At 36.8% G+C, this 18,248-nt stretch overlaps 1 protein-coding gene across 1 annotated transcript in view; it reads right to left on the bottom strand.

The window, feature by feature from the left end:
- Positions 1–18,192, bottom strand: part of DENND1A (DENN/MADD domain containing 1A) — a 205,880-nt gene extending 187,688 nt beyond the window's left edge. Inside the window, exons 1-2 of the mRNA XM_009331593.1 lie at positions 18,123–18,192; positions 11,708–11,778 (exon numbers count right to left, since the gene is read on the bottom strand). Of these exons, the coding sequence (XP_009329868.1) occupies positions 11,708–11,778; positions 18,123–18,139 (88 nt within the window). The 5' untranslated portion in view covers positions 18,140–18,192. The remainder of the gene's footprint in view (positions 1–11,707; positions 11,779–18,122) is intronic.
- Between the last annotated feature and the right edge of the window lie 56 nt (positions 18,193–18,248).

Raw genomic sequence — 18,248 nt, 5'->3', positions numbered from 1 at the left:
CGCTCCATAATCTTCCCCGGCACCAAGGTCAGGCTGACAGGCCTGTAGGTCCCCGGATACTCCTTCTGGCCCTTCTTGTAGATGGCCGTCACATTGGCAAGCCTCCAGTCATCCGGGACCTCCCCTGTTAACCAGGACTGCTGATAAGTGATGGAGAGTGGCTTGGCAAGCTCCTCTGCCAGCTCTCTCAGATGTTACTTTAGGTGCCAGTGAAGAGCAACTTTAGAAGAAAATCTCATACTTAATGCAAAGGAAAGTTTTGGGGTTTGTGTTCTGTTTTGTTTGGGGGGAGTGAGTTTGTTTTTTTTCCACTCTGCCATATTTTATTACAATCTGATCCTGCCCTTCACCACAGGCCAGTTCTGTTCTACCATCTCTTCAACTGTTTCTCATATCCTGGTATCTTTTCCTACTTGCTTGCACTGTCCTAGTGTCATATTCACAAAAAGATAAAGCACATGATTTAAATAACATTAAGTCAAATATGAAGCTTACAAAAATGAGAAGTCAGAAGCCTGATTCTACTGTCTACCTATACTGTGATACTTAATCAGCTATTTTGTCTTCACTTTTTAGCATTTGCTTTGAGTCTGCATTAATTATTTTTGATAGGTGTTTTTCCACAGAGTGATGATCTGGTTTTAGAATCTTTGGAACAGAAGATCTCAAGGATCTCAAAAGTATCTTACAGGTCAACTAGACATAAATGAAGAGTAATTATTTACTTAAGAGATAGAATGATGTAAAAATCAATTCAAAAAAAGGTAATGTTACCACTATTTATATTCATAACTATGTGGTTTCAACATAAATGACTTTAAGGGAACTAAAGATGGGATCCAGTTAATCCCAGTAGAATGCAATGGGAGTTGTGAGTGTAATTCCCTTCACCACCATTTAAAATCCTAGCACAAATTTTAAGTGTGGAAATTCTTTTGGCTACAATATCCAAGGTACTGTTTTAAAAGTACTCACTGAAAGTTGGGGTTGTTAGGTTTTTGTTTTTTTTTCCTTCCCTAGGTGTATGTACTGTAATAGTTGATGAAGTCTGGGGCAGACCACACATTTTTGGTGCGGTAAATAGGACCCTTCACTCCTGCTCCTCATGTGGCGCCTTCCACCCTGATTATGATGTTCTATAGGGTACTTCTACACAGTCTTCTATTATTTGACTATCTATAGTATGCATCATTTGTTTTTACTAGTTAGGTCATCAAATTAGAAAACATTACTCTCCAAAGAGCCAGTCATAGAAGAGTTCAGAAAAATCACAACCACCTTAAATATTGGGGGTTTTGAGGGTTTGGTTTTGTTTTTTTTTTTTTTAAATCCCTAGGGAAGTATAAACAAATGAACTCTCCGGACTATAACCCATTCCAGGTAATAGATTATCACTATCAGTTGTTCTCACCCCTTCATCCAAGGTTATCATCCTTAATACTGCAGTTCAACTTCCTTGGTTTCTATCCCATTCTTCCATTAAATAAGCCCTATTAAAAAGTATATCGAAAGCTGTTTCCATCTAAAAAAAGACATAAAAATCATCTTCCTAAGAGCCAATAATCTATCAGCATCTAGAATTTTGACAAATGGTTTACCAAAACTTGGTAGCCCCAGCAGGGCCAAAAAACTCTACTCATCAGTCAGGATTCAGCAGCATTCCCTTAGCATTCCTTCTCCCCTCTCCAATGATGGAATCCAGTGGAGAGGGAGTGATACACCTTGTTCACAGATAATGAGTATGTTAGGATATTAACAGAACATAATACAGTTCTTTATGATTAAAATGTGTCTTACCACTGTTATTCACAAACAATGCTACAGGGAAGTGTACCACACGCTGACCCTTCACCGTGAATCAGCATGCTACAGCATTTCATGTAGAATACTGCAGGATGAGCCTTGTCTCTGGTAGCACAAAACGTCAGGTTTGGGATTTGGTTTGGTTTTGGTTTTTTACAACCATTACTGAAGCAAAACAGTAGTCTTGAATTAATTTTACACTTATTTGATAACAATTTAACCTCGAATCATCTTTCTTTCTAACTCTATTTCAGTCTAAAAAAAAAAAAAAACAACCAGAAAAAAAAGCCACTCCCAAAACAAAACCAACAAAAAAACCACAAGAAAACCTGACAAGGTCTCTTTTTGTTCATGACAAAAAAAAAAATCACACCAAAGAGAAGCAGACCAATACTGCCTCAGGCATTCCAATAGGCTTCTTTTTGAATTAGAGTTTACATTCTCTTTTTGCAAGGAACTACCTAAAACAAAAAGAACCAGTAATAAAAATAGATCTAGTTCATCTTTTGCTTTACCAAATTTGCGTTACTTGCACGTTAAACTTAAAGTAGTGCTGTGGGTAGAATTACTGACCTATGTGTCAACAGACTAAACACGGACACAGTTTCTAAACTCCAGTATTTCTATTGAAGACACTCATAGGAAGCATCAGTACAGCTGTGGATGGACCAAACGTCAGTCATTTCTGGGACGGTGCTTACAACATTAGGCAAAACCCCCAAAATCGCTATTATTAATCTACAGGGAGTCTACCTTAAAGTCATTACTTCTTTGTTTCTTTTTCATCTGAATGACACTCTAATTAAAAGCTCTTTACAGAAATGTCTATATCTAGATTAACAGCTGATTGCAGACACATTAAGCTTTAAGCAAAAGTTAACACTCATTAATGAGATTACCTGTTGTGATTAAATAAGGACAAACAAAAACAAACCACCTTGGAAAATTTTGTGACTGGGAATGAACTAAAGTTAAAATTACTCCCTTAAATAAAGTCACACACACACACCTTCTTTAATAGCACTTCTTTTACTCTATTCAAAGTACAATCTCTTTACAGTTACTGGAATAACAGCCCTACTCAAAGGAGCACATTAACAGAGAGTTAATTGCAACAAGCGCTTCATCAAATTCTTAAATGCTTCAAATGCTGAAATATTAAATGTTTCAGCAGTATTTGGTATCTAAATTGAGTCTCTCAAGAACTCTTTAAAAAGAGCAACCACTCAAACTCCTCTATAAATTCAAGGAAAACTGTTAAGTACAGCTAGTGAATGAAAATAATTTGTTAAAATCGTTAAAAAAAACCTCCCTAAAAAAGTTTCAGTTTAGCAGTTAATTTCAACCTGCAGTTAAAAAGGCACTAGCTGTCAGTCAGTTTTCTCACCCAACTCTATCATGAAAAGAAAAACTGACAGATCACAGGAGCTTGCCTTTGTAAACCAATTCGGGAACTTTCATGCTTCTTATTTGTTAGGTTAAAGGTTAAATTGCTGACCTCTGCCCTCCTGCTTAGCAGCCTTTCCCTTTTTCTGTAAAGCTTTATTTTGGGGCTGTATTTACATGGATTAGTCTCTTTTCACGCTAAGAAGGAATCTGTTCACAGCCAAAGCCTTAGTTCTGGTTGTACAAAAAGCAGTCACAATTATTCAGCAGCAGACAATGACCATATTGTGGATTTACAAAAAAACCACCTCAGCCATGGCAAGTTCTGTCCTTGCTGCACGAAACAATAGAAGAAAAATCTTATCAAGCATTCAAGAGAAAGCAAACAAAGCAGGCCCACTGTGAACTTGATGAAGATGTCAAGCTCCTCTAAAAAAATATAAATCAACAAAAGAGTTAAGTCTTGTGAGTAAGGCTTTCTGTGCTGAATTTTTCTGTCTAGTTAAACAGTGCCAGCAGTAGCAATATAGTGCAGACTAGTAAATACTTGTGAAATAGAAAAGACTGTAGACAGAAATAGTTAAAACGTGAAGCAAAAAGGACAAACAGATCTCTTCCCACAAAATAACTTACAGAAATGGAAGAACATTCAGTTATACTTGATAATAACATTTTGGGGTTTTATTAAATCTCATATCATCAGCTAAGAACACACCTAAAAAAATGCGTTAGATAGAATTTATGATGACTTGCAATATGACAGATTCTAATATTTTTTCATAGAGCGAGTTTCTCTTCAAATTGAGTTATGTATTTCATTTATATTGTAAAAGCCAAACTGTGAACTGTCTTTAAACAAAACAGTTCAGACACTGCTACTTATTTGGTCTGGACACCGCAGTCCTAGTAAGTTCTTTGTGAAAATCTTCCACCTTGTTTGTAGTTAGAAGAAAAGCGATCAAATGGAAACAGAAGAACAAAGCAGCAGCTTAGGAGAATTAGAATTCCCAAATACTACCTATCTACTTAGATTTGGTTACTTTTCCAAGCCTGCTTTAGGAAGTTAGGTGCAGCAACATAACACCGTAAAGATGGGATAAGAGAACTTGCGATACCTGAATTACAGCACATGTTCAACAGAAAGCCCTTATTTAATGGAAACAGACCTGAATTTTGCACTTCCTTTGTTATTCCTAAACCTTTAGTATGTTATTTATTGCTCAAAACAGAACAGGCAAACTTCAACCAGCAAAATGTTTTCACCTTAAAAAAAAAAAAATAAAGGTTGCTCTGAGAGGTGCATGGGTAAGGTTTACAAACTTTTGAACGACCAACTCTTAACTTAATCCTACTCCAGTAACTTTGCTTATGTTCAAGAAAATACTTCATCTCTATGGGAGGTACTGCTCTATTATCTGAAATTACAATATATGACAAAAAGATAATGATAAGGAGTAGCAGCATGTCTATCTGCAGAGACAGAAACCTGCTTGCTCTCTCTACCTGTGAAAGTCCTACCATGGAAACCATAGTGACAACTGTAGAATAATTTTAGGGCCCAAGCACATCATGACTTCTCCCAATAGAGTTACGGACTTCGATTAGTTTAAGTTATAACATTTGTGATCTACTGGGAAGGAGGGGAGGGCTATTACAACACAAAGCTAGAACATGAAAAGTAAAGAAGGAAGTACTTAAACTACTCACAAGCTTCTAGTAGGAACAAGATTAGTAGTACATGCTACTCTCAGAGCCAATTCAAATGCAAATTTCATCCTTTTTCTCAAACAATGATAAACTCCCTCAGAGTTAATAGTTTCCTTCTAAGATTCATCTCCCTTTTCAACTTAGTGGTATGTTTTCGAGAAAAGAAAGAAGCACATGGCAAGTCCTACAGCAATATCTTTTAAAATCTGTCATAAAAGAAGTAGTATAAACTACATTTCCTTTACTAATCCAGTGAACATTTGTTAAACTCTGACACACTTAGACTTTGTCCATGCTATCGCACTTAGGCTTCTAACTTACCATGTTTTAAAAAAAAGAAGAAATAAATCCTTTAGCTGTACTAAACCATTTTAGCTTTTTCCTTGAACACACAGCAAGAATTTATGCTACACTCACAAAAAGATGAAAGATGAGGTCCTTGGAGAAAAAGGCCTTTTGGCACACTACATGGTAAAGCTATAGATTTGACATACTTTTATAATGTCTGCTTTGGCGAGAACACAAAAACCCCATACAAAAGCATGCTACGTCCTCCCAGACAGGGGTGTGTGGGGGTGTCTTACTTGTGAGCATTTACTTTCAAATCTTCATACTTTAGAGACTATTTTGATCAGTTACTTTAGACTAACAAATTCTCTTTTTCTACATGAACAGTTTGACAGTTAGACTACAATTCTCCTCACAGCCCCATCTAACGAGAGAGGATCTTTGGCTGAGGTCCAGCAAGATCCTTAAATTTGTCACATCATATTTCTGACGAATGATCTGCAGCAGTTTTAAGATCATAAAGTGCTTTGAAAATTAAAAGAAAGATTTCTTAAGTAGTTAGTATGCTTTCACTTTCTTTATATAGGTATTTAAACTAAAATTGCTAGTAGATTCTTTCTACTTCTGCATCTCAAAAAAAACCCCAAAACAATATTTTAGCTGAGGTTTAAAAAAAGAAAATGCAGTTCCAACACACTTTACTCGCAAGCATACAATATGTCAATAGTATAGAACTGAATTTCTAGAAGTGCTTAAGCAGTTATAATTTGTAAAAGAAACAATACAAGTTCTTTGTAATTTACTACCTCAGTTTCTGTGAAGTTTTACTATTATGAGATGCCATGACAAATACACAAGGCCTCCATTAGAAGGGCTTCACAATCTCATAAAATGCATTTTCCCTTCCTTTACATGAAGTTTTAAAATGGGAAAAGAAATCCAGGAAAATATTAGTATTTCATACAAAGCGTCTATTTTGATCTCAAATTATCCACTGCATGCAACAATTCCAATGAATGAGAGAAGATCACGCACCAAAGACACAGACTTACCATCAAAACTTATTAAAGTAAGTTAAAACTGTAATCTGTAGCTTCAGTTTAGAATGTCCAACATTATTTGCTTAGGAATGTGCTATTTTATGGAACACACACTGCCCTAACACCAGAGAACTTAGCATTTCCAGCTAAGATTTAAATGGGTACCCTTTTATCTTCTTGAATTTGAGAAGCACTATCGACATCAGTGATGAAACAAACAGCACAGACAACCTCTGCTGCAAATATTTCGGTATCACTGAGTGTGAAAAGCACTGGAAAAAAAGTTTTGTTTTAAACATTTTTCTTAAACTAGGGTGAAGAGTAAAATATAACATAAAGCAGTATGCTAACAAAAAGACGTTAAACCTTGCATGTAGTGTTCAGAAGTGCTATAATAATTATTTTAGTGTCAACTGAAGCATACATTTACTCATTTCTCCCAAGTCATACGTCATTACTTAAGTATCACAGCAGAAAGGCAAAACTAATGCAATTATAGATGATGTCCAGAATATATTACTGGTATCTGCTGGGCAATACGCTGTATTATTATTCCCCTCTATCTATGATTTTGGAGGGTCTATTTTATTTAATTCCTGAAGCAAAGTTAACTCCTATCAGTGAAACCTCCAAAATAATCATGATAAATCTAAAAACTTTTTGTTTGGTTGTGTTTTATTTAAAAGCAATACACCTGGATTTAGTGAGGCAGATGGCCTCCTTATATCTAAGTGATAAGGAAAGTTAGAAATTCTCCTACTGCCAGAACTACACAGCACTAAAGTGCATAAAGGCAAAGACACAAAACCCACACACATAGGCCACAGAATATTAAAACCTTATATGTGAATTAGAATTTGTCTTAGTAATCAAATTTTTAACTCCTAACAATCTCTCTATTCACCTGGAATGGTTGAAAGCCAAAGTTACCAGCCATACTTGTCAAAGAGTTGGCTTTGTTGTGCCCATCTGTACAGTATTAGCATCTTACTCCATCCCAATTACACCACTGCACAAAAGGCACCTGTTAAGACTATTTAACCTAAGTCAGCCTATTAGCCAGGCTTCCATATCAGCCTTGGAACTGCACGTTTTCCTCTGAGTCACAGTCATTACCCAGTACTTACCTGATACTACAAAGGAAAGAATCAAAGTATCAACACTATAAGCTTTAGTCAATATTTTCCCTGTAATAATATTCCATTTTTTAAATAAAACCATTACTATTTTTTCTTGTCTTCCTGAAATAAGCATGTGGGAATTGGTGAGAAGCACTAGACTTGCAAAGTTCCTATGCTTGACATACTTATACTTGACACACACAACACAGATTTCTCACTAGGTAACTCCCATGTACTGTCACTGTAAAGATGCAGACTCCATTCTTTCTATTCTATTTTGCTGCTCTGGACTTTTGGTGAGAAGACATCAACATTTTATCAGAAGAGGGTATGGACAAGAGAACAGTGCTATTTGATAAAACTGAAAAGTAGAACATGTAGAGCATGAATGAATGCATCATTGAAGTATTAAGGGAAGAAATTCTGAATTCCAGACAGCCCAAATAAAAAAAAGTAAAAATATTTTAAAAAAGAAAAAAAAAAAAAGAGTGGGAACAAAGTTAAGATAAAAGCAGTTTTGTATTTTCATTCAATTTTAGGAAGTCAAATGTTCTTTAAAAAAAAAAAAACAACCACCAAACCACACACACTAACTTAGATTCAATTAGCTAAGGGGAATTCCCAGCTTCCACGGAAAACACAATCGTAAGGCAAAAAACTGGTTTGGTAATTGTCTTCTCCTAAGGAAATATCTTCTTAATAACAAATATTCATCTTAATGTTGCTAGTCACAGTTGCAGCTATCTTGCTTCACAGTTCTCAAAACAAAGATACCACATTTACATAAAGTGACCCAGTAAGAAAAATCCGTTAAGTCCCCAAGTAAGATCTATGAATATAACAAAGAAGAACACAAACACAGCTTTTAGATATGACTGAATGCTGGAATCGTATAATGTACCAAAGACTTCATGTGCCAGAAATATACAAATTACCAATGCTGAGCACAGATGATCAGGATCTTAGGACAAGAGGAAATGGCCTCAAGTTGTGCCGGGGAGGTTTAGATTGGACATGAGGAAAAATTTCTTTACTGAAAGAGTGGTTAAACATTGGAACAGGCTGCCCAGGGAAGTGGTTGAGTCACCATCCCTGGAAGTATTTAAAAGACGTGTAGATGAGGCGCTTAGGGACATGGTTTAGTGGGCATGGTGGTGTTGGGTTAACGGTTGGACTCGATGATCTTAGAGGTCTTTTCCATAATAATGGATAATGATTATTCCAAATAATGATTCTATGATTCTATGATTATTTCTACACAATCTAGAGGGGAAAGGACAGAGAGACCACAGCTCATCTGATCCAGTGATCACTTCCTTTCTCAGTTCACACATTGCATTGTGGTTTGGCAGAGTTCTGCCTGGATTAGAATAAAACAATGTTTGCTTTTTCAACTTTTTTGGTTTCAATTAAGTTTTCTCTTCATACCTTAAGAGTACAAAACATCCTCCAGATGTTCCTGAAGCTTACATTTCTAGGAATCAAATCTTAGGATCAGAGGATAATTTGGGCTGGAAGGGACCTTGCGAGGTCTCCAGTCCAACCTCCTCTCAAAGAAGGGCCAGGTGTGAGGTCAGACCAGGTTGTTCAGGGTGTGATCCAGTCACGTCTTGAAAACCTCTAAGGATGGAGATTGCACAACCTCTCTGAGTGACCTGGTCCAATACTTGACTGTCCTCATGGTGAGCACATTCCCAATATTCAGTCAGAACACTTCTTGATTCAGTCTATGTCACTGCCTCTTGTCCTCCTGCCATGCACCACTGTAAAGAGCCTGGATATCTCATCTTGATGAACTCCTCATAGGTATGGAAGGCTGCTATTCAGGTTCCCTGAAGTCTTCTCCAGGCTGAACAAGCCCAGCACTCTCAACCTCTCCTCACAGTGCAAGTGCCATAGCTCGCTCACCGTCTTGGTGGCCCTCCACTGAACTTGTTCCAGTTTATTGATGTCTTTCTTGGAGCCCAGAACAGACTTTTTTCCTTCTGCAGTCAACCATCTTGGTAACTAAGAGGGAGCCTTCTATATGATAGTCAATGAATAATGCTGCTTTAATTCATTTCAAAAGTTATTAACCAAATGAACATTTAATGCAAGATTGTTAACAATTACATGAGTAATAAGGCTACTTGAATGTACAATTGTCTATCAGTAGTTAATAACACAAGTCAGTATCTCCCATTTCAGCAAGATGCAAGTGAACTATGAAATATATTAAAGTTTTTAATTGCAGTTGATTTAACAGGCACATGGAAAACATCCTTTGCTACACAAACTTTTGAATAAAACAAAATAGAGGCATGTTTTACCATCCCACAAGCCAGAATCTCCCACACTAGGACTGTTACAGCTTTGGAGCAATTCATTCTTCTCAAGACCATGTCAGAAGATTGATATAAGAATTAAAAGCATTGTAAGTGATCAATAGCACTATTATACTAGACAGGAACTTCAGAAACAGTTGTCTTAGTTAATTTTGGGATCCATTACATGGGAAGAAATAGGTTTTTTTTAAACATGCCTGATAATTTCTTCCTTATACACCTTTTATACATTTTGCTTTTCTTAACAGTAACTGCTCCTTGCCATGTAACATACATTCCCTGACTGCAAAAAAACCCAGTTGATACATATTCTTGGTCTTCTGGCATAGAACAGCTAGTCATGAAGTAGAAAAGACTATGTGGAGGTCTCTAGGTCTATATTTCTACAATGGTGATTTGCCTGGGATACAGCATAGCTGTTAAATACAGTTGACGCTGCAGAGAACCAAACAACCTTCATTTAGAACAGGACAGAATATTTGGGGATACACAATTCTAAGACCTCCTAAGAGGCGCCCTCAAATATATAAAAAAATTGGTTGGAAAAAATATTTTAAAAGATTATTCGGAGAGAATTAATAACTTCAGAATATATGAGTTGTAAAAACAATTATTAAAACAATTTTTTTTTACTCACTGAAAACAATTTCTGAAGATTTTGCACCTACAAGTGCATACAACAAACCTAAAAACACAACTAAGTGAAACTCCCACAGAATCAGTTGGTTTATAGAACAAAATGTATACTAAATTCTCCAATTAAAAACCTGTAAAGTAGTTTCCGTGCTTTTTAACCCACCTTCCCACAGCAGGGAATTAATCCCTCCAGGGGGATGCAAACGAACTTCAAAGAGAAGATTATACCCAGACACTAGTACTGTACAATGTAATGTTTATGGTCAAATTTGTTCAGATTTTCTGGCACTGGAATCCAGGTCAGATGTGCAGAAACAAAGACTAGTTATTAAAAGGGCTCCTGCAGTTACATCAAATAGTCGTGATGGCATATAGCAGTAGGACAAGCCAAAACTGTATTCCAGTTACAACTCCTACGGAGGCTTTGGCAGTACAGGGAAGAGTTGCAGCTATTTGACTTTTGCTGATTGTAACAAACAAATACAGACATAAAAGGAGATAAGTGGCTTTCCAGTCAATAAAATATAAAAATCCCTTCTATTGGTTCATTATACCATATATACAATACACATATGATCATTTCATAAAAGAAATATTACTTCAGCATATATTGACTAATCATAATTATTTATTTTTGACATCCCTCCTTTTCCTAACATTCTAGAGACTGATCTCTCAAAACAGTACCTTGAACTAAATTCTGGGATTACAAACTTCAACCTTTGCTTTTCCTGCTTATTTGATCAAGTTCCTCAGGTTTAGAAAAAAGTGCAATCAAAAATTCACAAGTATACTTACATGTTGGTGTCAGCAGTTATGGGACTTCTCTAGCATAAACATAGGAATACTTGTCAGAAATAATATTACAGAAAAATACTTTTATAATTATGGCTCAGTAACAGTGTTTGGTAAAAATAGTTAACTAAATCATAAGCTGCGTTCATGCCTTATTTCTAGATAAAATCATTTGCTCAAAGGAAGAATTCTGGGAACAGATAAAAATACTTCTGTAGACAAGTAAGAAAGAAGTAAAAAGAAATCCCACGCAAGAAGTTTTACAGTATTTTTTGTTTTAAAACTACCCATTCCGTATATGAGCAGCAAATATGAATTTGAATATGCGTTTACTTTTTCAACCTAATGAAGTAAGAGTTACTTCTATTTTAAAAGACAAAAAAGGCAAAATAGTCAAAGAAATCAGAAAATTGCCCATAATCAGGGACAGAGGCAGGAATTTCTCATTATTAGTCCTAACTGTAAAAGATCCCACAGAACCAGTGATTAAGATATCTTTAAAAGCTAGAACAGCATAATATTAAGTGTACTTCATTATCTCACAATATGTGGTTCTTAAGAATAGTTTTAGCCAATAAATAGGCAGAATTACAGTGCAAAACAGTACCTTTCCCAATGCAACTGATTCCTGAATAGGTTACTTCTGCATACACTTCAAAGGTAGTTTCCGGATTTTGTCTGAAATAAAAAAACCACAGTATTTAGCACATTGAGAATTTTTTTTCAAGTGTGCTTTCAATTACTTAGTCAAAAAGGGTTCTAAGAATGCATACGTTACAATGACAACTTGATAAACTAGATTTCTTGTTTCATAGTCTGATGATTTCACATCAGATCTTTCTGCCTTACTAGTATGTAACAAGATATGACTGAAGCTCAGATGAGTTAGTATGAACAGGGTGTCTAAAACTTTTACAGAGGAAAAAAAGAATTAAAACAATAGAAATCAAGCACATGGAACCTTTAAGTCAATTGAACTGTTGTGACTAGTCCGCATTTCTAGATAATAAAATATCACAGGCCTATCATTCAGAACTTTGCCAGAAAAATAAAACCATGCCTTTTATATCACTTTTCAGAATGCTACTCAGATAGAGAAACAATACTTATTTCAGTTCTTGGCCACAATAGTAATTTTGATTACATGTGCAACTTGCAAAAGCAAGTTCTTTTTATTTCACCTTTACTTTCAAATGAGAAAGTAAATCACCTATGTGCTAAATACAGGGATTTTTTTCAGGGAAAAAAAAAAATCCTTAATACTCTTTTCTCTTCATCAAACTGAAAACCGTCACATTGTCCAGTAAGGGACAAACAACCCAGATTCACATTTTCATTACTGTGACCCTTGAGTTCAACTTCATGACACCTATTTGCTCAGGAAACAGGAAAAAAAAAAAAGAAGCTGCAGTCAAGAGTATTCAAAGTCATTTTATGCATACATTACTGGAAAACTTAAGAGGCTGTATTTAGGATGAAGACAGTTCCCCTCTTTAATACCTGTCAAAATATTTCTCTTTGTTAAAAAAAAGGCCATGCTGAAGAATATTACAAATGGACAAGGTTTCACCTCATGAGACTCCAGAGTTTTAAATCCAGAAAGCTGCCAGATGCATGCAAAACAAGGAAATAGGTGCGATAGTAAAAAATTATACCAAATCCAGCTACAAAATGTAAATGAAGCTTGAGGAAAGAGACTTATTCTGCTCCAGAACTGTGAATATACCAGTAATAAAAAGCTAATGACAGAAGACTTAAAAAACCCCTAATATTTAATGTACATCTTCAGTTCTTACTAATATAGCTCCATAAGTGACGCTCTGGAATTACATTTCATAAGGAGTATGTAAAGTTAGCAGGTGATTATAACATAAAGCGTATCTTGAGTTAAATTCCTGACTCTAACAATTTTAGCTACTCCAAAACTTTTTATGAGATTAAAGAGAATCACACATTAGACTGCAGTTGTTTACTTACTGAAATAAGGATTTTGTAAGTCTGAACATGTGACATTTTATTCTTAGACTTTCTGGTTAAAACCAAGAATCAAAATTGCATAATTACTGCTCTAAATTTATGGCTGCCTGTACAGTGATAATATTGTCTCCTATGTGTTAATGTAAACTATCTAACATTAGGAAATTGTTGAGGTATAATTACTTGTGAATTTTGTTAACTGCCCTACAGCTAAGGATGAAAATAATGACAAAACCCATACATATATATATATATATGTATATGCGCGCTAGCATTCTACCTGAATAATAATTTAAAAAAAATGAAACTCATCTTACCTAGCATCTCAAACCAAACATGTCGAGGAGTTCAGCCTACTCTTCAGAGAATTTCTATTATTTTTAATCCTACTTTAACACCAAAAGGGATTAAACAAAACATTTCTAACCATGCCACGGGCCCACAGTGTTACTCAAGTGGCTCTAAGCCAAACCCCACACCTATTTAAATCGACAGAAAAGCTACCGTTGGTTTCAGTAGCATAGGATCACACTCTACAGTTTTACAGAGCACCTCTCAGGAGCAACAATGGTTCACAATTCAATTAATGTTAATTTAATTTGCCACCACTTCCAAACTGATTTGTCTTAAGTAGCCATTTTTTCAGAAAACTACATTCATAAGTTATGAGAAATCTAAAATCAACAAATCAACTATTATTTTCCAGTATAAACCGAACTTGCATAATTCTCTCTATGCTACTTAGAGTTGCTGCATATAATCTGCTTCAAATATTGAGATTCTTAGCTACATTCCTACAATCATGGTACAGGATGAGGATGAAATGATATCCACATAACACCAAAAATGTATTTTTCCTTTCATATATATTGCTGTGCAGCCTTATCTTACCCTCCTTGTTTTTGTCTTTATTTTTAGCACCCTGTTTCCTTAATTAAAAGTTTATAAATTTTATAATATTTTACAGCTAATGGATAAAATAACAAACACCTTTTTAGTATTATGTTAGAGTCTGTGTTCAAATTCTTTAGTGAAAACACTGTATAACACAGCTGGCAAGAGCACATACTACATACCAAAACTTTCAGACAAAAAGACATCACATTTTGTATTTTAATATTCCATGACAAACGGCCACTTATTTCTATGAACAGTGAAATTAAAGTAGCTTTGCCAAGTCAGAAACTTACTATTAAAGGCTGCATTCAACAAGCTAACACCTCAGTATGAGAATGAAGTCATTGTTGAATTCTGAATATTTTATAACTTTTCAGTGGAATTAAGGAAACAAGTCACTATGAGACTTCATACAGTTTGCAAATATAGCATAAACATGCATCATAATATGTATATTTTGCAGTCCATTTTTATGACTACTAAACTACCCTGCAGACATCTAATGCCACCTGTGCATTGTATTGAAACCTCAACACACTGAAATCATCCACCACATTATAACCTTAAACACACACACACAGTTTTCTTTCCTCCCAATAACCACTTAAAGATCCATGGTCAGTTATCAAGTGAACATACAGATGCAATAAAAAAAATACACAGGACGTACAAAAATACATAGCACCCCATCTACTTGATAACTGGATAATTTCAGAAGGAAATGCAATACTTCTCTGTAAATAGAAATTTAGGAAGGAGCTCTATGAGAAAAGAATGCTTTTGTGATAAATGCTAGTTGTATGAATTACTTCAAATCTCTCTGATGTAGAAATAGCTTCAGTATCAAGGCAAAGAAATTAAATTTTACATTGAAGTAGTATCTTAAATAAGATATTTATGTACATTTACAATCAAAATTATTAGTTTTTACCAAACTGCAAGAGATTTGTACAGAATAAAATTAAATAAAGTCCTTCTCCGAAGCTGTATGTATGGAAGTACATACCTTACATACCTAAAGCCTATTTCAATTCTGTCAGCAGCATTTTTTTCTACACATAGGAAAACTGAATAGCACTTATGACAGAAAGTATCATTCTACTTAAAAACTGAGGCATAAGAGAGGAGCCTGACACTGATAATTAGTTGTCTTGTAACAAGACCTAGTTGCTCAACTCTTGCAGAAAAAAATTATTAGCAGAAATCTGTAATTGCTAATTCAATTCAGAAATTGCACCTCAATCCCTGATTAATTTCCAAATATTTAACTTTTTCTGCCTGGTATTCCCTAAACAGATATTACATTTCAGTATATAGCAAACTTTATGTTAAATATCCAAAAGCATTCCCAGATTAGTATTAGGGATCTCTTCTGTCATCACTGAAATACAACCACCTCTGGAAAGGAACATGCCAAGTTTTTTTACGGTGCAATGCAATTCTGTTGAACAGATTGATATTGACACATTATTTAAAAAAAAAAAAAAATCCATTCTCTCTTGTAATGTCTTGAGTACTGAAGGCTACCAAGTAGTGATAGCAGCCAGGTTAACTAGATTTCTATTTTACATTACCTCACTGGCACAGAGTGCCTTGCATGTACCATATGACATGCTCCAACACCAAGCTTAATCCAACAGTGTAACCCAATACTCAATTTACCTTTTTCCGCCTGCAGCTATACACAAGCCAAAAGCTTACAGGATTGCTGGCAACTTCTTGATTTCTTTCACTTCAGTCTGATGCAGCTACTTTCCTCTAAGCAATCTTTCACTCAAATGACTCATTACTATACATCCATCAAAAATATAACTGACACATATCTCCAGGTTTCATGCAGAGTATATCACAGTGTGTGCAAGTGATCATGTGCCAAGGAGTTTAATATCCCTCATAATTATCAATCTATAGCAAGAAGCAAGAGATCTGACTACTGGATTTTTGCTAGGGCTCCAACACATATTGGCGATGCCACTAAAGGAGGCATGCCTCAGTATACCAAATTATAAAATAGTTCTCATTCACGCTCCCACCTGCCCCAGTAAGGGAGCTACTTATCAACTTGAAAATCTTTGCTGGTTTAAACATCCAGCTCAGAATAGCAGAGCAGAAGAGCCTCTTACTCAGATAGGCTCTCTCATTCTTTACATATTTCAAGATTGTTTTGAAATTTTGTCCTTACTCTACTTGGGCATAGTGTTCTGTCCGAAGTGGAAAAAAGCAATTTATTAATTGTTGCTCAAGGCAAAGTTGCTTAATCATACAACAGCCAAAATGCTTTCTCACAAAGTCCAAGAGGAATGAAAAGTAATGGTTATATGGGGTTATCACCTGTGTTTTCCTGGTGACAGAGACAGACTTTGGGCTTCGTCTGTAATCTTGAAAGATTGCACAGAAAAAGCCCTAAGGTCCATTGGCTGTAATAAATACTTCTAACTGCTACATCTCCTCACTGATACCAGTGAGGCTTCCAGTTGAAGCATCTTATCTGAGTGATTACATTCACATTCAGCAAAATGTATGCAAAGTCAAATTAGCAATCAAAAACCCAAAGATGGTAAACACAGCTTGTGGATTCAGATATGTACACAAAAGAAACTACATTTTAAGTGAGCATCAGCCTTTTAATAGATTTAAGATAAGGTCATCATAAGAAGTAATTTCAGATCGTAATCTTGAAGTGACCCAAGCAAGGGTGACCACTGCAAGATCTGAAGGTGCAGGTTACAGATATAGCCTGCTCTGCTGTCAAAATAGTAACAATGTTAGATTCTACCTGTATTTGAATGTAAGCTAAGAGTTTAACTAGTTTCTCAGACTTTGATTTTTTGTAGCAACAGTTGAGAACCCATATACCAAAAAAAGTGGAAAAATTATCCCCACAGTATCTCCCAAAGAAGGAAGGTTGCTTTCTGGAACCAACCAATCACCTCAGTGCTATCATTAAAAGCACTCATTATTCACTTACATTTTCCTAAAACACCTGGCTGAAGAGACACACATTTATGTCTATCCAGCCTATGGGCTTGGGAACATGAAGATGTGTCATCACACTAAGGACACTACAAACTATGTCTCCTCCAGTCTCATATTCAAGTTAAACAAAAGAGGTGAAAAGTTAAAGCCCTATGTAATCTTGAAGAACACTGTGTTCAAGAAGGAAAAGCAATTGCTCAGCAGCACCTACTGAAAGTACTGAGTAAAATACAATCTAACTGGATCTCTCCACTCTATCAGACCTTTCATGGACAAAGATGTCAGCACTCCCTGCTTGGCGATGGCTTTATTACACCTCTACCTGTCTCAGAGGAACTGAATTTGCCTGGAATGGCATATGAATGAACTGAGATCTTTAAAGCGACAATACCAAACATACCAACAGGGCTTACCAATAAATCAACCCCCAGTTTTATCAAAATTAAAAAAAATATTGAGGGCACGGAGCTGCAGACCCAACACATTAATCACTTGCACTGCTCTTCGCCTTCCCCCAAAGCCCCTTGCTAATGCACTTTCAAGATATCATAGCTAGACTATCCATCCTTACTTTAGCACACTCTAACCTAGGCAAGGAGGCTTTGAACTCTCTCGACCCCACCACACCCCCAAAACAGACGTCACCGGTGCTGGCAATGAAGACTTTCCCATTCCAGCAGCCCCAATCCTCCTTACGGCCTGCACCGATAAAATTCAAACTGCCCTCACAGCCTGGCCCTATGCGCTACCACACGGAGAACTTAAGACAGGGAGAGAGAGAGAGAGAGAGAGAGTAGACAACAGACCAGGTTTGGGCTTGAGGGCGGGAAACGATACTCTCCTCTCCTCCTCAGGGCAGGGGGGACGGGGAGCTCCCCGCCCCGGGGTCCTGCCGCTGATTTGGGGTTTGACGGCATGGGGCCCTCTGCCCTGCAGCCTCCTCCCTCCCCGGCCCGCGAGCTGGCCTGGGGGGGTGGGAAGCACTCTTCCCCCTTCTTTCTCCCCCTCTTTCTCGCCCGATCCCGAGGCCTGTAGGCTCGGCCGGGGTCTCGCCCGCGCGGCCTCACAGGGAGCTGGAAGGAGGGCGGGGAAGTCCCCTTCTCGCTCTCCAGAGCCCTCCCGCTTTCCTGAGGGCCTGCAAGCGGGGCTGGAGAGCTCCGGGGGGCACTCACTTGATCCTGGATCCCATGGTCTCTGGGGGGCCGCATAGGCCCGGGCCAGAGAGAGAAAGGGGGGAGGGGGCCGGAGCTCGGTGGGCTGCGCTCTCTCCGCCGCTCGCCCCCTCACTCCATCCCGGC

Source organism: Pygoscelis adeliae, unplaced genomic scaffold (genome assembly GCF_000699105.1).
Source record: "Pygoscelis adeliae isolate BGI_AS28 unplaced genomic scaffold, ASM69910v1 Scaffold619, whole genome shotgun sequence".
NCBI lineage: Eukaryota > Metazoa > Chordata > Aves > Sphenisciformes > Spheniscidae > Pygoscelis > Pygoscelis adeliae.
The sequence above is the reverse complement of the archived record's forward strand: the minus strand, read 5'-3'. Positions and strand labels throughout refer to the sequence as shown.